The 27,570-nt window shown below is 41.3% G+C and overlaps 1 protein-coding gene across 8 annotated transcripts in view; it reads left to right on the top strand.

Moving 5' to 3' along the window:
- Positions 1 to 27,570, top strand: part of tiam2a (TIAM Rac1 associated GEF 2a) — a 62,626-nt gene that overhangs the window by 8,804 nt on the left and 26,252 nt on the right. For 2 of the 8 annotated variants that reach the window (XM_085931098.1, XM_085931093.1), the window contains exons 2-8: positions 17,934 to 18,024; positions 19,058 to 20,240; positions 22,126 to 22,570; positions 22,774 to 22,946; positions 23,374 to 23,598; positions 25,296 to 25,481; positions 25,720 to 25,857. In XM_085931098.1, the coding sequence (XP_085787224.1) occupies positions 19,068 to 20,240; positions 22,126 to 22,570; positions 22,774 to 22,946; positions 23,374 to 23,598; positions 25,296 to 25,481; positions 25,720 to 25,857 (2,340 nt within the window). In that variant the 5' untranslated portion in view covers positions 17,934 to 18,024; positions 19,058 to 19,067. Of the gene's footprint in view, positions 1 to 11,785; positions 15,350 to 17,933; positions 18,025 to 19,057; positions 20,241 to 22,125; positions 22,571 to 22,773; positions 22,947 to 23,373; positions 23,599 to 25,295; positions 25,482 to 25,719; positions 25,858 to 27,570 lie in introns of those variants that run through there. The other 6 variants (XM_085931099.1, XM_085931100.1, XM_085931097.1 and 3 more) reach the window with 6 other exon arrangements.

The raw sequence follows: 27,570 nt of genomic DNA, 5'->3' as shown, positions 1-27,570 counted from the left end.
TGAATGAATAAATGTAATGTGTATTATTGCATTCTAATATTAGTTCAGGAGATCATACCCGTTTAGCTCAGAGTGATGTCACACTGTTTTATTTATGGGGCCATTGGCCCTTACTCAATCACAGGACATGGCCACTAGTTGTATTAGAATGCAATTTGGTTGCTCTCTATTGTTGTTTGGCCGTGTGCTGCTTGCAAAGGGCTCTCAGGGCTCATGCAGAGCCAACAAAAGGGCATCCCCCCCCAAGTGAGTGGTCTGACAAGAGCAAAGAAAGCCAGCCTTTTGGCAATTTTGGCCCTTTTCCCCTTGGCAACCTACTACTGTGTCACTTGTACCTTTTGAACCACACATGGCTTGGAGGATGGTTGGGAGTCATTTCTGGAAAGGTTCTGCTTGGCCACCATCCAGTAGTGTGTGCTGATTCACTCTTTTGGGATATTTATGTCCTAATTAGCATCATTAGTGATCGCTTTATGAGGCATTGAAGTTGTGGGAATTCTGTTTACCTCATTTGCACTGGAATTGGACTAAGGCGGCACGAGCGCCAGAGTAAGATACTAAACAATGTCTGTTAGCAGAGACCAGCCTCGTTGGTTCTGCTTGGTTAATGGACCATAAAGAACTCGTAATCAACTTCCATAATTGTTGTATTTCTTGTGTGTATGTGTGTGCTCTCTTTTTTTTTTAACTGTGGAAACTAAACTTGGTGGCTCAGAAGTTGTGGCACCGTGTTTGTATTTTTTGTTCATGCCATTCACATTTTTGAGGTGAGGAAATGTTATCCACCACACAGAACATGTTTGTTATTTCATTTTATTTTTTGTGTGTGTATGTGTGATGGAAATTGAGTGTGAGTTGTAATTTCCTTCTAGCATTTGATACTTCTGGTTGTTCTCTTTTGTGACAGGAGGAGGTCTCCTGTCAAATATGTTGACTCATGACAAAAAAAAAAATCAGGCATGTAATGTCAGCCATCTTCCTTGGTGGGTGGTCACAGACATTTAAAGCAGTGAGCTCATTCCCACATAAACTTCTCTCATGCAAATCATTCTTGTTGTTGATGTCAGTTCATTTAGTGTGAATTATGCATGGTCGTGCAGGCTAATGGATGATGGAAAATAACTTTTCTTCTCTTTTGATGGTCTGTGTAAGCCAGCAGGATTTTTTTTTTTTGTTCCAACGTTTCTGCAGCCTATTAGGAAGTTTGAACCGTCGTTAATTCTGAAGTCGCCAATGTTTCATGTCTTCTCCCCTCTGCATTTTTCTCCATATATGGCAAGGCGTGCATGTGACTTATCAAGCTAGAGCATCTATGTTCGCTGTCACATGGTGTCATTCTCCAAGGTGGAGATGGTGCACCCATCTTCCAGACGGATTTAACTTAAATTCATTTGGACTAAATGGTCACAATTGTTCTTTTTATGGCTTCCAGGTTCATTTTGCGGCGTGGACGGTCAAGTGAGGCCGATGTGATGGCGGCTCGTGTGTTTCTATTTTTTGCTGCTGTGGTTTGGATTCTATTTGTCTTGTGTTCATGCAGCAGCATCTGGAGAGGTTGCTATAAAAAGAAACTTAACTAGAGGCTGGTGCTGACAGCATCCTGGACCGAGACTTGTCATTTAGAAAGTGAAGGTCACCTAAAAGACACACGAACTGGCTCTGAATTGAGTTTGCATATAGTCAACATAAACCCACTCATACACAATCATGCATATAGTCAACATAAACCCACATACATTGTGGCTTTTAGTGACGGTAAAGAAATAGGCTTCATATTTGACTTGATGCATAATTCAGTGACCCTGAAACTTTATTCAAAAGTTTTCTCATGCAGCTGAGTTTGTGGACCCACACTCACGCATGTGTCCACTTTGAGAGGATTTACTCAGTCAAGCTGCACTTGGGCATCTGCTGCTGCACAAACAAATCTTCTATCTAAGCTCAGCGGCGCAGCAAGGTCTGATCCGGCAGAACAAGGTGCGCCCAGTCATGCTCTCTTAACAGCCTCAAGTCTTTGGGGGGGGGGGGGGGAGATTAAAGCACACCTTTGGGGTCACCTGCAAAAAAAAAGGACGGTCTGTAAGCTGTGCAAAGAAAATGAAGACTGAAAGAGGATGGTGGCTTTAACCATTTGTCACAAGTTGCAGGATTAAAAGGTTCCAGGTGGATGGTTGAAGTGGATGTAGGTGGGGAAAAAAAAGGAGAGAAATAACTTTTTGAAGTGACTCACCATCTATAATATTACGTACCGTTTCGGATGTGATCCGATCGAGATCACAAATCAAATCAGCTTCATTAACGATGGTAACAATGGTGGGAATTTAATGAGCAATGATTGTTGTACTTTACAGTGGCGTAGAACTGTTCTGCATCATACTGAGCGCTAGTCTTAATGAGGTTCCCAAAATAGACAACGGAAATACGGCTAACTGGAGATGAAATAATGCACATATGAAACTATCAAATTACTTTGTATCAATTTAAGTGTCAAATGACTACTTAACAGGTATTTATCATCACTTTATTAAATAGTAAAACTGCAATGATTAATTGATTAATCGACAACTGATTATTATCAATTTAATCGATAACAATTTAAAAAAAACGATTAATCGCAAGACGTAGTCATTTAAAATTGTCCAAATCTTCGCTTTTTGTAGTCCTCTATGTAAAACGACTTATCTTTGTGTTCAATCAGAAAAAAAACATGCTGATGTACTGGCACACATATGGAAAGTTGATAACGTGACATTGATGGAGAACCTTGTGAAAGTGAGTTATTCTCAAGCACATTTGTGTTTCTGATAGCTTTCCCTTAAAACACGTTTGCACATTTTTTATGGTAAACCAGCAATCTTGTTAACATGGAAATACACTCGCTCGTTGGCTAAAAGCCGCCTCTCGGGTCGATCAGAGTGACAATAAAAATCATGATTGATCCATGCTCCGGTCGCCATCGGATGTCACTTACTATCCCGATTGGAAAAGCAAACACAGCTGGTGCGACTGCCAAAGTGCACCACTTGGCGCCGTGTGTCTTGTATTGTTCCTACATGATGGATGATGCAAATTCACATTTTACTCCACCATGTCCCACCTGCCCGTCACGTGGGTGGAAACGGATAGATTGACTTTCCATCTTGGAGAAGAAGAAAAAAAAAATAGGAAGTGTGCGCTTCATCTGTTGTCTAGCACATTCACCTCAGTCAATGTATTTACATAACCCCTCAACATGAATCATGGTGTTTTGGCCGACTATGATCCATCCATCTGTTTTCTGTGAGGCTTATCCTGTTTAAGGTCAAAGCGGAGGCTCTATGTCGCTTGACTCAGCTAACGTCATGTGGATGACGGACTAACCTAGACTCATAAAGGAAACGTTAAGTGGGAATTGATTCACCCCCAACAGCAAGCAGTTAATATTGTCATATTGTCCGTTTGTATGTTAGCATGATTACTGTACATAAAAACCACTCATTTGCGAAAGGGTGGTGCATGTGATAAGGATCAAGTCATTAAGTTTAGGTGTGTATCCAGATTAAAGTGCGGGTTCAGGATTTATTTCCCCATTGTTGTTCAGTTTGGCCTCGGTGGAGCGAAAAAAAGCTAACAGTAAACAATTTACAATGATGCCCAGTAACTCGCAGACCTCCGGTCAGACTGAGTCATCGTTATCTTGATTACCACCTAGCATATTATACAATTTCCTTGCTGAACTCCTCATGCACATGGCTCAGTTAATGCTTCATTAATTATTTACAAAGAAATCAGAACATAATACAAGCAAAAATACGAATGTATTTCTTATGGTAATTATTCTTTTTAATAATACATTTATTTGTAAAGCGCTTTTCATAAAAGAATCTCAAAGTGATACAGAAATAAGACTAGTGATAAAAACACATAAGAAACCAGAATAAAAGCATAAAAGCACAGAAACGATAGGAGACATCTATAATAATTTTTTAATACATGATGGGATATTTTGTCAATCTTTGCTAATGGTGGTCTCGTAAAACATTTTTCATTGTATATCTTCTGTAAAATGACAATAAAGGCATTCTAGTCTAGTCTTAGTGGCGAGCTGTAGTTATTCCACCTGTTCAGAAACATGAGACCAAAAGTTCTTCGAATTGGTTTTGGAAGCACTTGTTTCAGTGTTGTGTTGTTGAGGAGCCTCATTAACACTCTTCTCTCCAACCAACTCTCCACTTGAGGAGAAGCTGACTTGATATCCAAGCCAGATAATCTCTTTTCTTGATTTCTTACTCCCCAAGCTTTGTCATGTTGATTCAGTCATTTGGCGTCCGGCCAGTGTCAACACATTCTGGTCCTTGGCTGTCCCTTATTGACTCTCTGAACATGCTCAATTAACTCTCTTTCCTTAAAAAAAAAAAAAAAGAGGTAAATGTAACCAAAGATCGTGTTTCCTGGAGCGATACAATCATCAGCCCTTGTTTGGCTGTCAGGCCTCAGCTGTCAGACGGAAGAGGATGTTAGCTCATTGCAAAGAATGTTACGATAAGAACACTCATCTGTCGTCTGTTCTTGGAGTCCCCGGGGATCAAATGGCGACAATTTGTATCACATGGGCACCTTGTTACCTCAAGTCAAATTGACAGCTATGCTAAATGTGATGCAGGAATGAAAACAATTCCCATGAGGTTTAATTTTATTTTGTGTATCGCCGGGCCTGATGATATTCTCTTTCAGGCTTCTCTTACATGATGCCCAGATTTTACACACTGTTTCTTATCTAACACAAGCATCCAGTTCCACTAATCCGCTGGCAGTGCCAAGACACAATCTCTCCTCTGTTATTGCATAAGAGCAGTTTTAACTAAAGGTGTGCTCTGTTTGCCTAAGAGGGGGGGGGGGGCCCTCTTGCTCACTGCACCTGCATGGCCTAAAAAGCACTAGCGAAAAAAAAATCCATTGTTAAACGTTTGCTTCTGTACTGTGTACTGTATGTGGCAATTCTTGAGCAAGTTCGGGAAAAAAAACAAACGTAAATTATTAAATTAGGTTCAGACAGGTCATAGCTCTCAGTTTGTGATTACTAAGCGGATGGCAAGAACCGTTTATTCAAGCTATTGTATGTAAATACCCAACACACGTGTTTGCAGGCGATACCGGAGGCTATTTACGGCACTTGACATTCAACGGTCATTGGAGGAGCCGACTTGTAATTCGTCCGCAGCTCTTTGCTAATGTTATTAAAGGCCTCGCAGTCCGGGGATTGAACTGCTTTGTTTGGTCTGCTTTGGTTCTATTGCTTTTTTTTTTCCTGAGCACAACCAACTACACTTTTTTTTTTTAACGGGGATAATTTGAATTGATTCTGTAAGATTACCAATTTGTCCGTCTGTCTGTTTAGTATAGAAGTTAGGAGCTGGAGGATGGAAAAATATTTGGTGGCTTTTCCAGATGTTTCTAAGCGTCTACAGTTTAGACTGACTCTGTGTGGTAAGAGTGGAACACATGACTCATACTAACTACAAGGGATGTGCAAAATCAGTCGATGTGTGTGTTTGAGGGAATCACTGTGCGTGGATGAACAAGGGCTGTTGTGGCTCACTTGCGGAGGGTTCCGTCTTTCTTGGAAAAGGAAAATGACCTCAGCGTCTGCCGATATTAACACTTTTGACAAGAAGATTAAAAAAGGGGAGGGGGGTGCTTCTATTTTTACCCAAAAATGTTTAAAAGTTGATCCATTTATCCCAGTTGTTCGTGTAAAACACGTGAGAATTTAAGGAGTTAAATAATATCTTAGTGGAAAAAAAGGGAAATATTTATTGAGCGATCAGTTGACTATTGACAAATATCTTCCTTATTCAACCACTGGTGTCCACTTAGAAGAAATAAAAGGTATTGTAATTCATCTTCCCAGGCAATACAATCAAGAACTCTGGATTTTATTTCCACCCATCTATCATGCTTGTCATTTATGGAGCCTCCGCTCTCTGCCTCTGTCTGACAGAGACCTTAACTCTAAATAATGATTCTAATAACTGATATTTCCTTTTGAGTTTCGTGCCTTGTCTTTCTTTTCTCCTCTGAAATAATATTGTGTGTCACTGCGGGTCTCCAACAGCAAGCTCTGTGGTCTGCACCTCACCTTCTCCTGGAAACTTGTGGCTACCTTCATGTGCACTAATAACAATGTTTTAGAGCGCACGTCCACTCTGGTGTGCATCGTCTTCAACTAATAATAACCGAGAGTCATGCCAGGATCTGTGTTTTCCTGTCAGCTGAGATGGTTGTTATGGTTCGAGGGCCCAAGTGAAAGCTGTACTTAGGCAGTCGTGTTATATTAATGGCCTCACGTATCATTGCTCACACTGGATTTTTTTTTCCCTTTTCATCTGTTTGCTTACAGATGAGTTTTCTAGTGAATTAGTTTTAAATAATGTACGTTTTCACACTCCCTCGTGCAACGGGAACGGTTTTGTCGTAAAATGTTTTGCAGTTTTTCTTAAAAAAAAAAAAAAAAAATTATCAAGAATATTTTTACCATCTGGAAGGCATCCCTTCTCCTTTGTGCTCTGTGGCTTTTGGCAAGCCTTTCTATATGCTTGCGCCTGCCACTGGGGTACCAGAGCCAAAACACATACACAGTATGAAAAACACCAGGAGTGGAAATCGTGTCTTAAATGCAGGGGTGCATCACAACCAATTTGATACGGCCTCACACTGCTTCACTTGCCGTCTTCTGTCTTGATCATTATTGTTTTTCTGTGGATTAGTTCTCCCCCTCCTCTCCTTCTGGGAGCATTTAGGAACACTTTGAATCATTGCGGGGTAAAATGTCTGACTCTCAACTTTCGGCTTTTTTCATCCTTGAATCTTTCTGGGTGTGCTGCATGTCCGCCAGCAGATGAGAAGAACAGGGGATGGCTTGTAATCAGCCGTTCGCCTCAAGGATTAAGTAGCCATCGCTCTTCCCTTCTAAGCCCCTCCCCCTTTTAGGAAGGCAAGGCAGTGAATAAATACCACCCTTGTCCTCTCATAATGGAACAGCTTGACCTCTCATGGCCCCTGCTGGTAGCGCATCTGCCTGTTTAAATCCTACCAAGAGGGTCATACGGGACATCACTAGACTGCCACATCTGCCCCCTGACCACTAATTCAATCAGTTCTGGAATTTATTTTTGTGATTAAGAATTAAAAGATGGCGGTCATTTTCTTTTAGTCACGAATTCTGTCGTTTTAGACTCCATTGTTGTTTTGGTTTGTCTAGTGTACTTGATGACGGCATTGTGACCGGGACTCTTGTGTTATTCTGGGCATAAACCTTTATTTAATCACATCTGTAAAAATGTCAGACACATGGCTCAGTTTCTGTTCCTAAGCTGAGACATGTCGTGCACAAGAACATTTGTTACTGTTTGTATTGACCACAATTCTCTGCAACGGCCTCACGGAAATGAGTAAATGGGATTGTTTTGCAAAGAATTATCTTTTCATCTTTTTATTCACATGAGCTGAAAAACTAGTTTTGGTGAGAAAACGACGGCTTTTGTCGCGTTGTGTATTTTAACGCTGCTGCTTAAACACAACGCTGCTTTGTGGAACACCTGCTCTGGATTAGAGCTGATAGCGGCTCCTAGCTAATTTCTCGTGATAATTCCCGCTGTGAAACCCAATCTTTACTCCAGCCTTTTTGACCCCTTTCAGACTGAGCTGTAAAATGTTGAAATTTAAATCTGTTTCCGCTTGTCGGAAAGATGGATGAATCCAACCTTGGACAACCACCACGTGTTTACACGGCCAATACACTCATGCTCACAGTCTTTGTTTCATCTCTGCAAATTGAAAATCTCCATATTTTATCAAACAAGATCCAGTGCAATACTAATGGACATGAACAAATCAAATGAAACAATGTGTCCCTCATTATAGAAATGAGTCAGATGAAGTTTTATCTGGAGAAGTCTTTTTTTCGGACCTACTGCAACATGTTGACTCATACGTTCACGGTGGCCCAAAGTAGAATAAAATTACAGTGTGTGTGCTTGTGTGTGTCTATGTTTGTCTCATATCCAGCTGCTTCGCCAATTGTAGCTGCTCCAGAATGCAAGGTCGCTCACATTTCTGCCTTATCTGATTTGTAAACCTCGTATTGACATGCTTGGTAACTCATAACCTCCATTTTATGTCACCCTCATCTTGAAGGTGCATTAAAGCCACACTGTTTCATCACAGGAATTTAATAAACACATTTGTTGCTTAGGGGATTTACTAACCTTTGACCAACATTGTGTTCGGTTACTAGTCAGAGAATGGCTACTTCATGTGAGTATTTAGTTGTACTCTTAAAATGGGGCATTTTATTAGAAGCTACATTAAGTACATTATGTTTAATTGCTGTGGGAAACACGCATGCTTTGTTCCATGTAGGTCAAGATGTGTCGCGTGATGCATTATTTATGCAAGGGCAACAGAATTCAATAGGTTTGAACTTAAATGAGATTGATTTTCATTTACCCCCCCTTGAATTCATAGAAAGGTTTTGCCATTAGCGTTGGTCTCAAACGCTTTGATGAGGTCAGTGTAGCCACTTGACAGCTACTGTCCATTTATTTAGTCACCCCGGTGTGGTAATGGCTCCTGGGTAGCCTCTTTGCGATTGTGACCTTGACCATGGCGAGCAAAGCAGGCAGGCAGTTCCAGACTGTGTAACCACCCATAATAGCCTCACGTCATCTTGGCTTTCACTGTCACTGTTTAAGACTTTGGCACATGTGACTGATAAAAGTGCTGAGCTAGCAAAAATCACTCCGACCTTTCCTTAGCTTGATGTTAGTCAGCTTTAAATTTTCACGGCTTTGTTTTTCCAGGTCATTTACCTGTGGCCATAGTTAGACCTACCGGAGATTAATTCAAGATGCGTTTGGCCCAGCTTTGATCTGTGCTTTGGCCTTTAATAGGCCATACGTAACAGGAGCGCCCCATTGCTAGATCAGACTTTAATTGTCACGCTTTGACCACATCTATTACCTGCCCTCTAGTCTTCCATTTCCACACCACAGGTCAGTGATTTACCATCCCTACACTAGGGCTGTATGGTTTCTTAATTGAAATTGCAATTCCAGACAATACAATCATGTGATTGCCAAGGCTTCATGTGATCCAGAATCTGTTTTGTCTATAGTCTAATCTCACGCAGCCTCTGTCGCAAAACTCACCAATTGGAATCAGCAGGGTATTTGTATTCTTTTAACAAGAAATCTTTACACATTTAAATAACTTGATGCTTCATTACGCTTTTTACACTTAGGTTTATGTCACGCTTGATACCATCAGAGCCAAGGGATTCAATTTATAACGTGATATGGATTTTAGGACATATCACTCATCTCTGTCTTGAGTTGAAGCAAATTAGTTTATAACAAAAAGTCAGATCCCACCTTTTGTTTATTTACAATGAACATTAATGAATCATTTTGGCCTTCCCTGCTGAAGCTGCTGCCTCTGCTAATCGACTCAGATAATTAGTGTGAAGGCGAACTTATTCCTCCCACTTTTTGACACCTAACTACTCCCACATGCTTTAATCGATTCACCCCATTCCAGCTTTCACACGTTCCAAAAATTCACGGCATGTTTGCTACCATTTTTTTTGTTCATAACATTTACCGTTTTTGCGTAATTAACAAATTTGTTCCTTAAAATCCCCCATTCATTCTTAATGGCACATTCAACACAAGCCATTTTCCCGAGTGGGTTCGAATCTCACATTGGCCGTTATTTTTTATTCATTCATTTATTTATTAAATTGTAACACATCATCAGCATAATTAATTTACCATTTTTATTTTTTAATCATTTTATTTTTCATCATTTAGCATTATTCCACCGCATCAAGTAGTAAGTCACTGTTTAGCTCAGTAGGTAGAGCATCAGTCTTCCACCCTCAATGTCGTGAGTTCGAGCCATTTTCCCGAGTGAGTTCGAATCTCACATTGACCGTTATTTTTTATTCATTCATTTATTTATTTAATTTTAATACATCATTTTAATCATTTATTTTATTCAACATCATCATCATAATTAATTTACCGTTTTTATTTATTTAATCATTTTATTTCTCATCATTTAGCATCATTCCACCGCATCAATAGTAAGTCACTGTTTACCTTAGTAGGTAGAGCATCAGACTTCCACCCTCAACGTCGTGAGTTCGAGTCCTACAATAGTGTGAAGTGTCTTCGCCTTCACACACAATTTCTAGAAATTGCAAATTCTGGTTGATGATTGATAATCAATTAATCGTCGATTCATTGTTGCACTTCTGCATATTTCTTACAGCTACTTCCAAACCAATTTAGTTTACAGAACACACACCATAAAGCATTTATACAAACATAAAAACAAACAAAAGCTTTTTCTCCATACGCTTTGTATTTTGAAGCAGTTGTCAAAGTCAAAGTCTGCTTTATTGTCAACTACTTCACATGTCAAGACACACAAAGAGATCAAAATTGTGTTTCCAACTATCCCTCGGTGACTAGACATATCATATATATATATATATATATATATATATATATATATATATATATAATATAACAAAACATTCAAGCAAACAATACAAAAAGTAAAAACAAGAAGGCACATACAATGAAATGGATAAAAGTGAGGCGATTCAAACTCTCGTTTCACCAGTTGATCCGAGCTGTCACGATCACAACATATATGACATCACTCACGTCTGCCACAAACTGCGTTGGAAATTAAAGAAGCAACTCTAGAGGCCTTTGTTGAGCAACAAACATACAGAAAGAATAGTTCATTTCTCTATTCTGCAGTCTGAATTATTGAATCAATTAAAAAAAAAAATCTAAGGGCAAATCTCTGCTGGTGTCACAACTTCTCAAGAACACAGAGAGGAATTAATGACTGTCTGGTAAGATGAAGACCACCCCCTACATTTCATGTACCTTCTAAGATCCTAGATGCAAATAAGGGGTCCTTGCAAGTGTGATACATCATCTGCTAGCATAGCAGGTATTTGTATCTGAGTGTGTGTTTTGGGACAAAGCCATAAAGTGTTTGGCCTACTAGCCCCGATGTTTTGGTATGCACCAGCCACGTGTCAATCTTGGCTGGAAAGTAACAATTTTCAGCCTGTTACTTCCTCTCTGGGACACTGAAGGTTTGGTTGATTGTGTCCATGAATTTGTGCACACGGTTTTGTCTTTTTGCTTTACTTCTCCATGTTGTTTTACTAAAGCCTACGTTTTGCAATGTTTCCACCAAGCAGTAAATTTCAGTTTTTCCATTTTCACATGAATATATGTCAGCCAACCAATGAACTGCAGTAAATTTGTATAACTTACTGAACGGAGCCAAACTTTATTCTTTCTTCAGTCATGTTATCAATGTCTCAATGTACTATTTGAAGTGTTATGTGTGACTTTTTAATTCATGTTTGTGAACATTGATTACCAATTATTCATGGGCCGCTCATGCTCCCGAATCCCCACGATGCCTTTATTGTGCTGAAACCTGTCGTGATAGTGTTGCACCCCCAGCATCTGAATCTCATTATCCTGTACTGGTCAATGATCTTCGATGGGTCATCAAGGGAGCATGGAGTGAGTCTCACCGCAGATCACTACTATAGTGGCTTTGCTAATAATGACTACATGAATGTTATTAATCGCTCTAGCTCCCACTGCAGTAGGATAATAGATGAGTCACAAAGTGCAACCTCAGCAAATTCTAGTGTACCTGCACTTTAATGTGCCATCTGAGGAGAATGGTTTTGTTTGTTACTGTACTGTTAACAGCTAATATTATTTTCATTTTACTCTGTTTGAAAGCATTTTTATATTGTTTCATCAGCGAGGAGAATGGAGATGTATATAAATCTACTGCATGACACCAAGGTCATGTTTTCCATTCTATTTTAGTTTCTTATCCGAGTTCCACACTGGTACTCAGTGTTTTTCTTTAAACACCACCTTCATTCCTATCATTTTCTCCCTATCATCTTCAAAATAGCTACATGTCCTTACTTTGATTCATTCCACTCTTGCAACAATTGCGTAGATTGTGCTGCTCATATCTGATGGGAGACTTATAAGAAAATATGTCAAGCAGAATGCATTTGTGAGCCCTTTATCATGTCGGAATTGATTAAATAGAAATGATTTTTGGGGAGGGCATATAATTGTTGGTAGTTGTGGAGTGCAAATGATCACCAATCCGATTTGCCCTTTATAACGATAAAAGAACCCCATATTAAGATCAGGATAGTTTCATAGATTTCGACCCAACTCTTCATGGTCCTTTTACAGTCTCAATGTTGTTTTTCTTTTCCTGACCACTGCACATATAAGTCAGATCAAACCACCGTACCATGGATTTAAATTTGGGGATTTACCGGCGGCAGAGTAGAGCACTAGCTAGCCCGTCTCACAGTCAAGAGATTTGGGGTCGACAGTCTATCTGAATGATTGTCTATCTTTATGTACCCTTTGATTGACTGGAGACCAGTCCAGGACACGCCCAGTCTCTTGCTTAAAGTCATCTGTCATAGGCTGCAGCAGACCCGTGACCCTGAACAGGATACGTTTGTTTTCGACCATTATCCAAGCCTTTTAACAGCTGAGTGTCTTGACAGTCCTCATCAGATTTATTTGATGCAAATACAATACACAATACACTATCGATTTGCGCCATTATAAAGTTTCACGCCGGTTGTTGTTGTGTTGTCGATAGCATTATTTTCATCGTACAAATATGCTCCAAAACCTGTCAGGGTGAAAAGTGTTTTGTAGTTCTGGAGTAAGTTCATGACTGTTCTGTGTATTTAATCATTAAAATGAACTTATGATGATCAATAGATTTGTCAAATTAGCCAATTTGAACTTCTACGCCTTCCGGCTATTTGAGACTTCTCATTGCATCATTTTTGTGGCGTAACCAATTCCCTCTTTGCCCGTCCATACAAATTATGCCTCTGAAGGCACTTACAGTAAACAGAGATGAATAGGAGCACGGCACTGAATAATACACACTTAGCATGTTGCTGTCAAGATTTATTTTGAGAAGCACATAATTATTGTGATGTATCTTGGCGCTTAATTGGTAAAAAGAAAAAAAAGAAAAATCTAAATCCATTTCATTTGATCTCTGACCCCGATTCAGAGCACCCTGTTCTTAAGTGGATTCCATCATTTCTCACCCATCCATTCATTTGATTCAATGAAGCATCTGGAGGGTCCAGAGATTTGAGTCCTTGTTTGTGGGTTTATCGCAGTACTGATCTTTACTAGCATGTCCAATCAGGATCAACGTATGGCCCCCATACTCGTGTGTCTTTTATGAATTACATCTGACTGCAATCCCACTTGGCAGATCATAAACACCCCCAAGCTAAATTGTTTTGAGGGGAGATAAATGTTAGCACCCTGAATGAATTCCCATATTTCTTCCCCAAGCTTTCCTCCATTTGTCAGGTCCGGGTCCCACGAGCGATATCCCAAGCACACAACCCCCAGTGGGATTTTGTTTTCATTAAATAGGGATTATTGAAAGTAATCTGTGGCTAAAGATGTCATAAATTAACATTTACATGGACTTTTGTGCATGCTAACAATATAACACGCTAATCCATCAGAATAACAGCAGACTATTTTTGCTGTTTAAATGAACTAAATAGTATTTTGAGGCTACAGGAACATATTTTTGTAGTGAATTGGTTTATTAATAATTTCATATTTCTAGTTTTACTTCTCAATAAAAATAACTAATTCCCTGTATCTGTATGACATTTGCAATTTAAGATAGTCTGGTTACAAGGTCTTTTCACAAGGTAAAAAATAAATAAATTCACGTTCGTAGACTGTAACAAGCCAATTGCTTTACATTTGGAACCGATAATCGCTTTTGTATTAATCCCCCGTGGGATTTGATCTTTCTCTACAAAATGTTGTAATTGATCTTAATCAAGGCGCTTGCTGTTTGGCTTGAGCAGAATGTCTGAAGCACCTGCTCTCTATGAATATGCATCACAGTGGTCCTCTTTGTTGTTTTCTCTCTCTTTTCATGCATCCTACTCCCACCAAGTGTGTTGTCCGCGAACCTTTAGAGCAGACAAAAGGCTTTGAGAGCAGGCCAGACTCCTTCGCATCGACTATTGTATGGCAAACAATGTTTAGCTCTGATGAATCCTGATGTTGTCACGTCAGACAGCAGGCTGATGGATGCCTATTGAGCAGCTGCTCATATAGCATGCTTTGGGTATGACATTGAAAATGTGTTATGAAAAAAAAAAAGTCAGGGTTACTTGGTACAGACCTGCTTTTGGACAACGCACAAATCTTCAAACTCCTGACTCTACATAATAAGCTGAACTGTATGAACTGTTGGTAGCTGCTATAGCAGTCTGGCATTGGAAAGAAACCAGCACCCACCGCTTGTCCTGCACTGTGCTCTACTGCGGCCATCTAAATCGGCCCAACTCAATTATGCGACCACAGTTATGTGAGCCATAGTCAAATGGAGGCATGCGTGGCGTTTTAAACCACTGGCGGTCTTGCCTGTGTCGCCACCAGGCTCCGGCTTAGTCACAACATTTCAAAAGCATCTCCCGAATTCCACTAGCAGGGAATGTTTAGAGACCTTTTTTTGGACAATTGTGCCCGTTTTTGCCCCAAGAAACAAGTCACTTAAACCGTGTGTTGCAGACTTTTGTTTCCTGTCAGTGTGGACTAACCACACACAGGCTCTTGGCCACCTTGGTCTCCTCCTGGGGTTATTGTGCGATTTGTGATCCGACAAGGGCTCCAGTCATCGCGCCCTCCCCGTTGCCTGTAAGGCAACTCTTCAGCCACCCCACGCCTGCTTGTCTCGCCCAGTCGTCTCAGACGACGATGGAAAATTGCCTTGGCTGCAACCAGTCATGCATCCTCCTCCACTCCGAGCCAACGGAAAAGCGAGGCTTCTATATACCATATAGGAAAAACAACTGGCAAGAGTGGAGGCTCTTAATTGATGGAAGCTATAAAACAGTCTTCCTTCTTTTTCTGAGAAAGTGCTTCTGTTGAGAAGTTTTCCGCTCCCCGTTGTCCTGCTTTCCGAGCCTGTGCGCCGTTACCCAGGGTTACCCCCGGAGGACGGTGATTCGCCTCTGCCTCAGAGAAGGGAGGGAATTTCCACGTGTCTTCCAGCGTGCGTGTTTGGTTGTGTGTGAGTCAAACGTAGCATGTCTCTGTTGCTTTAAGACCCAACAAGCCTTCATGGGGAGAATCCACTTTAAGGTGACAGAACAGCAGCGAGATTTCGCCTTTGCAATCTCTTCAAAGAGCTTTTAGATTAAAAGGCCGGTGCAGCAGAGGTAAGGCATCTTATGGGCTCTTGTTTTATCTCTCGCTCCGTTTTTGTTTGTCCTGGATTAAGAGGTAGCAGGGTTGGTCCGGTTGCCTAGTGAATCCTCTTGTTGATCTGCACAGATGTCTGCATGTGTGAATAACTGAGTCCAAACAAAATCACGAGAACACCACTTGTGCTTAATTTACATCAGAAGTGTTTTTTGTCGAGGCCTGTTCTTGTAAGCGATAATAATAAATGACCTTTTGATATTTTGAATATCCATTGTACTGCTCCTCATGCAAAGGTTGTCTTGCCAGATTTATACCTAAAGATGTTTCACAAGCTCTTGCGCCACACCGAAATGTAGACTTTTCATGGAGTGATTCATTCCGTGACAGTTGCCACCATGTTGCAGTTCAAGTTACATTAAAAAAAAAAAAAAAGAAAAAGAAATAGCAGGGCTGGCCTGCTCATTGGCGCCTTTTTCATATTCACATCTGGTTGGTTTTTTCCCTCCCAAAAAAAAAGAATGAACGATGCTGTTTTTGGAAAACTTTGATTTCAAGATGATGCATCCAAAAGCTGTGAAGTACGCTGCTCCTTCACTTGAGAGAAAGCCCTAAGAGGCGGGTCCTGCACTCTGCGATTTGACAGGAAGAAAGCTCGGCGACTGTGTAAACATTCACTAGTAAAAACAAATGACCACATTGTTTTGAGTTTGCAGTATCAAGGACTTAACGGGGTTTTGTCTATGCAACCACTTAAGTTACTCAAGCATGATTTTACCATATTATATATGTTCTGCCTTTGTGATCTTTCTTGCAGACCAATGAGTTATAGCAAGCTTCTTATTTTTTTTGCCAAAGCACTGCAGTATGTTCGATTTTGGAAACTGCGTGATATTGCTTTGTAGCGTTCTGAAGAAGGGGGGAACGCCTTGCCTGCCAAGCTGCTGTGTCACTAACTTGCTGCTCCACTTTTTTTCACGGTCCAAGGACAAAAACGGCCAGGAACTGAGTGTGTGTGTGTGACTTTGTGGATTTTCCAGTTGCACAATGGATCGGTTTAAGGAAAATTCACTTCCTAAACCAAGCGTTTGTATCATGTTGAGGTGTGTGGCCCACTCCTCGCTGTTATTTCTTACTCCAGACCCAACACTTTGGCAGACTAAACATGAAGCGTACGTGGGAGTTATTCAAGGGCAGAGGGAGAAGAATGCCAGGTCACGGGGTGTCTCGAGGAGCGTCGGGGTCACTTGGCCCCTGAGCAGATGGCCTGTAGGAAATCCATTGAGAAGAGCAAAGGGGGGGTTGAAGGAAAAGAAGGAAGGAAGGAAGGAGGGGAGGGTTCATACTTGACGCCGTAGCTGCAGCAAACAGGCAGACTTGTCTTGTATGCCTCAAAAGTGGCACAATAGTCTGGTTCAAGTCACAGCAGAAGGCAAGCGTGTGTGCCTTTAGGTTTGGCACGCCTTAAAGCTTCTCACTCAGCTCTGTTCTGCTTGATCTGCAAAGAAAGTGTCAGTGGCAAAAGAAAGAAGTTTTCAAATGAGTTGTCATTCAAAGAATAGATGAAATTCTCAATTCCAATTGGTTTTGTGGGCATTGTCGATAAAAGTTTAGAAGGTTTAGATTAGGGGTGCCCAAAACTCTTTTAGAGTAGTCAATTAATTCAGCCACACTGCTCACCTTGTGGTCAAGGTGTATTTAAGCAGAAGCAGATAAAACTCTTTATGGTGCACATCACTTAATCCTGAAGGTTAAGGCTTTTGGCAATGGACTGCCAGCTTGGAAACCCGACACATGCTGTCTAATGTTGTGAAGGCTTAGCAGAGTAAGCACGACTTGAGACACGTCTAGAAGCATGAGCTACATGTATGTTCTGTAAGTTACATTCAAGAGGACCAAAGATGTTCCAATCCTATTTAAGAGTCCTCCTGGGCCATTTCTTCTTTTAGTTCTTGCTCTTGAGCAAATTTGGCACTGGAAAGGAAAAAAAAAAGGAACAAGCGAGGATTCCAAGGTTTAAAAATAAACATATGAGTAAACTGCGGCCAACATTCAAAAATGTTTCCAATGCTGAGTAAAGACGACGTCATTTTGAAATTGGGGGGGGTGGAAACATGTTTCCAGCATTTAGTTTGATTGGCTGATTTGAAAGCAAGTTGGGTGGAGAGAACGTTCAACTTGGTGTGCTTTAGTACCCGCACACACACACGGTGGCATTATGTTACTCTACTGACACTTTAACAACTTGGTTCAAGTGAATCAATTGGGATTTCATGTGAGCTCTCGTTCACCCCGTACGAGCTGCGTATTTTCTATGCGAAGGAAACTTTTTCAGATCTGAAACTTTGGTGATTTCACTTTTTACAAAGCCGCCAGTAACAAGCTTTCCTTCTAACAGATAAAACTTTAACAGATAGTAAGGTAGTTTGAAAATCGACAGGAGCCTTATTTCCATTTTAATAACGTTGTTCAACATGGACCGAAACGCGTTTTTCAAATCCTTTGACAAATGTTGGGGGTTATCTTCTCTCATATTGGTCCAGATGTTTTTGAATTACAATGTGGAGCAGTGATATTGAAGGCAATATCTTTCTGTTTCAGATGATCAAGGCTACATCGAAAGTCGAATACTTTGAGTCATGAGGTGGAAGGATCTCGCACAAAGGAGCACCGATTTGAGACTCTAAGGCAGGTGAGTCCGAGGGCATCACATTGGGCGTGTTTGGAAAGCATTTGGCACTTTTCATCTTTTTCATTTCTATCTGTTAATGGCACAAACTGACAAGCATCTAAAGTTACCACGGGCACCAAGAAGTCCCCAAGCATTTTGAATAGCCTCCGTTTTTTTTTTTTAAACAGATGGGACATTGTATTTTCTGAGGAACGTTACAATAATTGTTTGAAAATATAAACAATTTATAGAAATTGTATTGCACGTTGATTTTTGCATTCTTCACCTTAAGTCTGTTGATAATTATTGATGTTATCATTAACATGATCAGTCTTCACTTAGATGAATGCCATTAATTATTAACAGCATACAATGAAGGAAATTTGAGCAAATTTATGAAATGCGTACAAAACTGGTAGCCCTTCACATTATGAACTACCTAAAACGTGTCACCAGCTCCAGCTTCCTATTCTGAAGCGTCATCGAAAGCCTAAAAAAAGCCACCCCGCCCGTCTGACCACCTCATACTTCTTTTTAAACAGCAGGTTTAAACATGTTGGGTGACCTTTAAAGTAAAATCTTAAGACGTGTAATGCTATTGCAATTGTTTATTATGAGCATATTGCGTTATGCAACACGTTTGGCAGGTCTTTGATATCTTAAGGCAGATCATCTTAAGAGTTGCTTTGAATACACAATCAACAAGCAAGACAAGTCTTTGTTTAAACTATTAATGTAACGATGTAGCAAACTGCTACCCGACAGCGGTTGTACCAGTATTTATTTAATAAGCAGTAAAGTAATATTATCGTAGTAGACCAGCAATAAAGGCTGTTTGGTCACAATATAGTTTTTGGGAGTAGTCCGGAGGAATGTTTTCTTCCTCCTTCAATTTCACTCTGGAAAGAGACTATAGAGTTAAAGAGAGAGAGACTCGATTTAAAAAAAATAATAATAATAATAATTGTGTATTCCAAATGAGCTGGTGTTCTGTCACTTACAATGGATGCCATTTTTTTCCCATTTACCTAATTCTCAATGACTTGTTTTCCAGAAAGGCAGCAATGGGAAATTCTGACAGCCAGTACAGCATCCAGGGCCTTAAAGCCACCAGCTTTGGCTTCTCTGGGACCCAAAAGCCATACTCACTAAAGCTTGGCTCAGCCACAGACGACCCTCTGTCACCTCACGAGTGGTGGAAAAGTGCGCCGGTGAGCTCCGGGTATAAGGCCAAATGCGTCAGCAGAGGTTGTCTCTCCCCTCCAAAGAGCCGACAGCCTTACTCGCCTCGTCACGACTACATCTCCAGAGGCGCCAGGGGTAGCCCGAGCGAACACCGCTTGCATCGGACGACTGGATGTGGCATACGGAAGCGGCACGTGTCCGATGACTATGAGGATAATCCGTATGGTGCCGAGCTCAATGGTCATACTTTGAATGACCAGAGAGACAAAGAGCAGGTTTTAGAGAAACAGAGTAGCCCGAGAGTAGTGATCAAGAAGGACGGCAGTCTGCGAGTGGAATTCACCAACACCTCAGGCAGTGATTTTCTCTTGGATGAGGTCACTGGTCCTGTACAGCTCCTCAAGTTCTCTGCTAATTTGGAGTCCCCCTCCACCCCGAGTTTGCCTGGTTCCGGGAGCAGCGAACCCGATGGCCTCCACAGTGGTCCTCCACCAGCCTCTACCTCTTCCACTGCCAGAACCAGTAAAGGAAGCTCTCTGAGTTCAGATGGCTCCTGGTATGATTCTCCTTGGGGAGCCAGCACAGAACTTTGTGAGCAGGACCACCAGTCCTGTTCTTCTAACAGGACACAAGTGCACTCCCCAATCCACCATGACTCTTTCACTGAGCAGTCTTCCCCCGTGTCCATCGCCGGTCTCTATAAAGATTCCACAATGGCTGCAACCTTCCCAATAGCCAAAGACCTGTCCTCCCATTTAGAGGCGTCTCCTGTTGGCCAACAGCCACATAGAGCCTCCCTTGCTTCAATCTTGGATGTCCCTTTGGAAGACGAATGCCTTGAGGCCCGCCAGTATTCATCATACACGCTACCCTGTCGAAGACCCAAAGCTCACACCATGAGCGATGGTCTGGATCAGTACCCCAACCATGAACAACATCGGGAGCGGTCTGGGTCGGAGTTTGGCTTCCACAAGAAAGCTTCGATAAAAAAACACATTCGACGTTTAAGTGACTGGACTGGCAGCCTCAGCCGTAAGAAGAGGAAGACCCAGGTAATGTGGCTTGAATTGTTTCCTGTTTTTGTTTGGTGATAGTTGCAGTTCTTTTTGCATATATCTCTGTTATTGTGATCAGACTGGGTGCAATGTAAAACACTTTCTTGCTACATTTTATCTGAGGATGGAAAAATATTACAAGCAGTGTACTGTAAACCGAGAATCCACATTGTGATTAATAGATGTAAAATTATATACGGTTTCCACTTTGACATGTCAGAGGAGACAACGGAAAGTATTACAACTCTTTTCTGCTTAGCTCCTGAAAGTTTCGATCAACAATATCATTGTTGTGAAAAACCAAAATGTATTTTTTTCAAAACATTCCATTTGAGTGACTTTGACATCAATTGTTCCTCCATTTACTTAGTTTGGCCTTGCCTCGTAAAGGCGGCAACATGCTTTTTTAGAAAGCGCCAAAAGGAATAGCTGTAAGCCTTTGAGAGGCTCTACTGGAGTGCAACTTAATCCTAGCTCAAGATTTAGCCTCATCCCTCTAATGTTAATGAATGGATTTGGTTGTTCTGCCTGTTATGTGGTGCAGATGCTTTGGTCTTCTTTTGCATCCCTTTGAGAGAAAGTCTGCTAATAGGGATTTCTGTTCAGTCATTTAGGTCTGAGCGCAAACTAAAGCAAAAATAAAACTGTGATTATATTCAGCTGACCTTTTATTACATGGACTTGTGAAGTGCAGTGATTTTTTTACATTTTTTTCTTACTGGATATTTTGTCATGGCCTTTCCGCTTGTCTCTGTAGTGACACGTAAGCAACTTTCACTTTATATTAATGACGTCCTGCTCTAACTGCATTGCCATGTGTTTGTACTTAACTCTTCAATGGCGTTGCATAGAACTCAGTGATTTACTTCCACCTCCTTTTCCTATCAAATTTTTATCTTGCTTTCAGAAATCCCATTTGCTTTTAATTTAACTTTGAGTATAGGTACTCGAAAAAAAAAAGCTGAGGTAGATTTATATATCCAGCCCAAAGCTCCCATGCATCGCTAGCTTTTGGTTCCCTTCCAGCTTACGGTCCATCAGAGTTGTTTTGTGAGTTCAAAGGTCACATTGTGACCGAAGAACCTGCTTCAAACAAGAAACAGATGTGATGCTGACTTTTGGCTGTGTGGCCTCACCAAATCTGCTCTCTGGCGTTTCGGGTGTCAGGTTAAGGAGGAGGAATAAGTGAAATCGATTTAAATCAATAAATGATACCATGGCCAATTTCCATTAGACCTATGTGATACAGTAAAGCCAATAAAGGTAGCGAATAAGCACGGTGATACATATAGTGTGTTTGCACGTTGGGAAATGCACAGCTCACTCCAAACGGTTTGCATGCGCCACAATCGATGCGGCAATCTATTCAAGTACAGGTAGGCTTCATTAGATTTGGAGAGTGCAATTCCACCGAGTGTTCATTTTGTAGAATTGGGAAGCCACTTTAGGCCGTAAATGATGAAAAATTATTCGAGCCCGGAGGGTTCTAACCTCCCCAGGTGCCGTCACAGGAAATTTGCCCCACTTTCCCTGCCTACTGAAAGATCAAGTCACTGTAATGCAGACTTTGAAGTAGGTTTGAGTGATTTGAGTGCATGTTTTCAAAAGTTCCCCTTCAACTTTTGCAGTGCCTCCTGGCTAATGGAAAGTGCACACTTTGAGTTGCGTTCCATTTTAGACTCACACGGCTTGACATACAGAGGTTTGTAATGCTCGCGGCTAACATGGTGTTTTTGTTTTCTTTCTAAAATTGTATGGAAGGAAAATGAACCTGTGAACTTGTTTCTGTATTGGCATCGTATCGAAGAAGCCATTGGTAGTATGGCGGTCACTGTCTCAAACAACCCTTTATCATCTACATGTCTCTTGTCTGTCTTATCAGGAGACTCGGCACAAGGACACGAGTGATGTCTTTGACAGCGGCGTTGACGGCATGACTGCAGACACCAGCTCCCCGTCTCAAACGTCAAGCCTCTTGTGGTTCCCAGGAGCCCCGAGGACTCAATCATCGGGGGCTATTCACCAATCGACCAATGATGCCCTTCGCCAGAACATTTATGAGAATTTCATGAGGGAGCTGGAGACGGGTAGTGGACAGGGAGGGAGCGCGAGAAGAGACCCTTCCACGGGGGAAGATGACGGCGAGAGCAGCAGCGAGTCGGCCGAAGGCTCTCTGGAGCAGATGGACCTGTTGTTTGAAAAGGAACAAGGGGTGGTCAGACGGGCGGGATGGCTTTCGTTTAAGCCTTTAGTGACACTGCAGAAGGATAGGAAGCTGGAACTAGTGACACGTCGCAAGTGGAAGCAGTACTGGGTTACCTTGAAAGGTGAGCTTTTTCATCTTATTAATTGATCAGACATTTGTATTGTAATGTTCATGTTCAACAAATGGGTTAAGCCTAATTACCCCATCAGCTGATCTCCCAGAAATTGAAACATTGGTTAATTGGAATATAATTACAGCATAGGCATTGACAATTTTTATTTCCTGGAACCAATTTGATGAGTGCAGTTTCATCTCCTCTCTTAGGATGTACGTTGCTGTTCTACGAGACGTACAGTAAAGGGTCACCGGAGCAAGAGCTCTCACCTCGTTACTCACTTCTGGCCGAGGACAGCATCGTCCAGGCTGTTCCCGAACACCCTAAAAAGGAGAACGTCTTGTGCCTCAGCAACTCGTACGGAGATATCTATCTCTTTCAGGTAAAGTCTATGACACGTACGGCTATTGTTGCAAAAGCTATGCACGCAATGTGCCCAAAGATGGCAGGTAAGAGGTCTAAGAGCACATTTACCACTTGTGCTTACTGACCTACATATCACCACTTAACATTAAAAGCTTGCCAGACTGCATTATGATGTTCAGACATAGTTTGCATCTAATAGAGTGAGCAGCTTACATGCCCCCAAGGCAAAGTGCAAAGAAATCAGCTATTAAACATGAAGACGGCAACGGGTTCATCCTTTTATTTTCTACACGGCCTTTGAGACCCTTTTGTGTTGTTTTTAATTAATTTGACAATGCAAGAATGAAATGTAGGTTTGATATAGGCGGTGTTCATAATCGTCTGCATGTATTGATTCAGTAAAGCACGGCTCGCCAATTCATCAACTTGACTCCCCCCCGCAGGCCAGCAACCAGACCGACCTCGAGAACTGGGTGACAGCCATCCACTCGGCCAGCGCCTCACTGTTGGCCAAGCGCCAGGGAAAGGAGGATACAGTACGTCTGCTGCGAAGCCAGGTCCGCGGCCTCTTGCAGAAGATTGACATGGATGGGAAAATGAAGAAAATGGCTGAGCTTCAGCTCACTGTTGTCAGTGACCCCAAAAACCGCAAGGCCATTGAAAACCAGGTGAGTTGAAGAGCTGATGATGTTATTGATGTTGTGGTCCTGATAGATGCAGGAAGAAATGGCGTCGATGCACTGAATAAACTGTAAGGCCTAAAGTGAATTTGACAAGTTGTCCCCTGGGTTGTGTTTCCTGGAAGCTAGCATTTATTAATTTCAGACCCTGCATGACAGTATATGTTGTTGATTTTTTTTGCCAACCACATGCTGTGCTGTGCTTTATTATACGGCTTTGTATGGCTTCGTCGACAGTCTTGTGCTTTTAATTTTGCGGGATAAATGGCCTAAATGCATCAATCCCCAAATGATTCACAGGGGCCCAGGGGAATATCTTTCTCCTCAAGTATTAGACTGAGATTCCAGATGTTTTCCGGTAGTAGGTTCTTCACTTTTGTTATTACACGACGACTACTTGAAGCTAGGGGGAAATCCCAAGTCTATCGCTGCAGTGATTACAATAATTATTTGTTTACCTTAATATTGCTTCTGCAAGTTTGTATCCATGGAGATTACCAGAGTCTTGAGTGCAGATGTCAACTTGTTGGTGTGCTCGTATGTTTCCAATTAGCCCCCCCTGCCACCTCAAGAGTATATTCAGAGACAGATGCGGTTTTGAGTCAATGATAGGGTCAGAGGTGTATGTCATTTGATGTTGGTGCCCAGAGGCTGATGATAGATTGAACGTACTGTTGGGGTTATCCAGAACTAACAGGGCACTTTGATGTCGCGTATCCGTCCACCTCCATCCATGTGCCAACAAACTGCTTTTGAAGATTGTCTACTGATCACATTAGATTGAACAATTTTCTTGGGTTAGGTATTTTATGCAGATTGGCGTTGAATGTCAAAAGATAAAACAGGGTTTCTAAAAAGAAGGCCTTGTTCCGTCTTGCTTGCATCATTTTTCCACTAATGTTGTAAGAGCAGGTGACCGCATGAAACTTCTGCCATTGTTTTAGTATCTTACTCGCCCCTTTTCAACAAGGGTCGTAAATATCAAACATGGAAACAGTGTCACAAATCAGAGGCTTACTATAAGGCTGTCTGCGTAGCTAGTATTATCTACTGTACAAAGATTTACATTGGACTTTATTATTTTTTTTCCAAAGGTTTCAGTTTGAAAAGTCTCAGGTTCATAAAAAACCCACACTTGCATCCCACTTTGCGACAACCCTAATCCTAAAGCAGGCCGTGAGAGTGACTGCACCCAACTGGGACAATGCCAAGGGGTCCATTATTGTAAATGAATTCACAATGGCAAGTGAGACCTATTAAACGTCAGTAGCTGTAGAGGGTTGTTTTGTCCAAGTGTTTTCTTTAAAAATGAGTCTCGAGTCAACAAAACGAGCACTTGTGGGCTCTTATACAGGGCAAAAAGGAATGGGGGACTGTGACTGTAAATAGTGGGGGTTAAAGGCTGGTCTGTGCAGCATCACCATTCCTTAAGACTGTGCATTAAAATGGGCATTTATTGCACATATCTCCACTGCTCTGCTTGTATCAGCAACTAATGTATACCTTTAGCCTCCACCAACATCTGCAAGCAATTGGAGCTTAATGGAAACATTCTTCTGACCCAACCTTTTTCCCTCTTTTACCTTCTGTCCTCACTTCAACGTAATCGTCATTCCTAGTCACCAAATGATTCCCGAGCTTCAATTCCAACACGAAACTTTTTCCTCCCAATTCTCGTCCGTTAGATCCAGCAGTGGGAGCAAAATCTGGAAAGGTTCAACCTAGACCTCTTCAGGATGCGCTGTTACCTGGCCAGTCTTCAGGGCGGCGAGCTACCCAACCCAAAAAGCCTGTTAGCAATCGCCAGCCGGCCGACCAAAACCACCCTGGGCCGTCTTGGGATCTTCTCCGTCTCATCCTTTCACGCACTGGTGAGAAAGCAAAGGGCGGGGCCAAGAATGAGTATGACTGATGTTTAGATCCTTTTAACATTCCTTTGATTTTAATTGACCTCATGTCCAGCAGCAACCTTGAACATCATTATATCTTTGAAAACCTTTTGCAAATGTGCTGATGTTATGGAAACGTAAATCTAATTAAGATAATGTGATTAAAGGGACTTTTTGTTGAGCTAGGTGATTATAGTTCTCATTTTGGTCTTTTGTTCAGATTTGTTCCAGAGATGAGGCAACACTGCGCAGGCGCTCATTGTCACGGACTTTCCGAAAGCACAAGCGGGGCCTTTTCTCTTCCCTCAAAGGCCTTGACACCTTGACAAAGAAGGGCAAAAGGGTCTCGGCGTCACAGGTAAACAAAATATTGGTTGTACTGATACAGTAATATTTTAAGATAAGATTATTGCCTGCTAATAGACCTTAGAAAATTGATGATCATATGATCAAATGTTAAACATTTCAGCCCGTTCAGCTCTTGAATTCAGATAACCTACACATTTTAGTTGTTCAGCAGCAACATTTTGCTAAAACCATCAAAGTTAAGGAATGTAGTGTTTATTATTTATCATAGCATTGCATTTAATGTGCCAGAGCACTTAAAATATTTATCTTCAACATATTTTTTAAAGATGATCGAGTAGCCTGAATTTTCGGTGGCACAGATAGATTAAAAATGCTGTGTCCTTGTGGTCAAATTGACTGCAGCCCTTGTCCTAAATTGAAATACTGTGTAGTGCCGGTCCAACAACAGCAATTCTATCTTGAAAAGACTCCAAATAATCTCACTTAATGCAAAGAATAATGAAAGTCTGGCCTACAGCAGTGTTTTTTTTTAGCGCAGTATGTTCTTGTAAGAAACCCAGCGGATATTCACAAAATGTGACCGTGTAGAATTCATAAGCCCATTTCCGCAACATAAAGGTTCAGGAATGTGCATGCGCACACATACACACACATTCACATTAAGGTGGTCCATCACAGTTGTAAATTTATCAGGTAGCTTTGTATATAGTTTTTTTTTTCCTTAATAAATCAAATCAAAGTTTAAAAAAATATTTTTAATTTATTTTATTTTTATTTCTTATTTTCTTTTATATTCAAAATTGTTTGATTGTGTTAAATATCAATATAGGATAAGCAGGGTTTTTTTTTTTCCAGTCTTCCATTTCCTCTCTTTATATTTTCACACTCGAGCTTTTTTTTTTTTTTTTAATCGACAAAAACACAAGGGAGCAATCTTAATACATGTCCGCAGGGGGCCGGTTGAAGTCCTTCCAGCTTTACAGTTACTCATACTGTTTTTTCATACAAGAATCCCCAAAACATGTGTGCTCGTTTTAAAACACACTACAGGAAATACTTGGTTACTTTTCGATTAAATTTTATGCAACTTTGCTCATTAGCTATAGTAAGTAAGTGTACGCAGCATCTTTATGCTGTGAGGTCATCCGTGTTTCTCAAGTTACGGGGTCATTCAAATTCTACATGTGGCGCACCATTGACCCCTAACTGTGATTGACCATTAACAACACTGTCACTAATGAGATGTGTGCCCACATTGTGATTTTTCATGAGAAGCTCAAGTCGGCCACTCTAATGAGACACAGTTAGGATTACGCCATGCAGGAGGGCCGGGATAGCACTGCAGCATAAACATCAATTATGAATGGCCATATGTGGTAGATGGCATTCCCCATTCTTCCCTCAGCCCCGTGGACACAAGCAGATGGTTGCTGTAAAGATGCTAAATATTAGATGTCCATCCTTCTTTTATTATCCCAAGGTCCTCGTTCTCTTAGAACCACGTTTAGCGCTTTTTTCTTATTTGGCATAAAAGCTAATTAGGGAGAGTAAATGCCGGTAGTAGTAAGGTGGGATGGGGTTCCTGGACATCTGCTGCTTTATACATAAGTAATGTAGGAGCTCTCCATTTTTTTTTTATATGATCTGACTGTGGGAAATCCAACTCCTTAGTTGCCTTCAATGACATCATCATTCCCCATAGTTGTTCTCCACAAGGAAGTGACGATACAATTGAAGGATTTGGACAGCCGGCCTATCAAAG

This window comes from Syngnathus leptorhynchus, chromosome 15 (genome assembly GCF_054491065.1).
Source record: "Syngnathus leptorhynchus isolate UIUO chromosome 15, UIUO_Slep, whole genome shotgun sequence".
Classification (NCBI taxonomy): domain Eukaryota; kingdom Metazoa; phylum Chordata; class Actinopteri; order Syngnathiformes; family Syngnathidae; genus Syngnathus; species Syngnathus leptorhynchus.
Note: the sequence above shows the minus strand (reverse complement) of the source record. Positions and strands in the feature narration are given on the sequence as shown.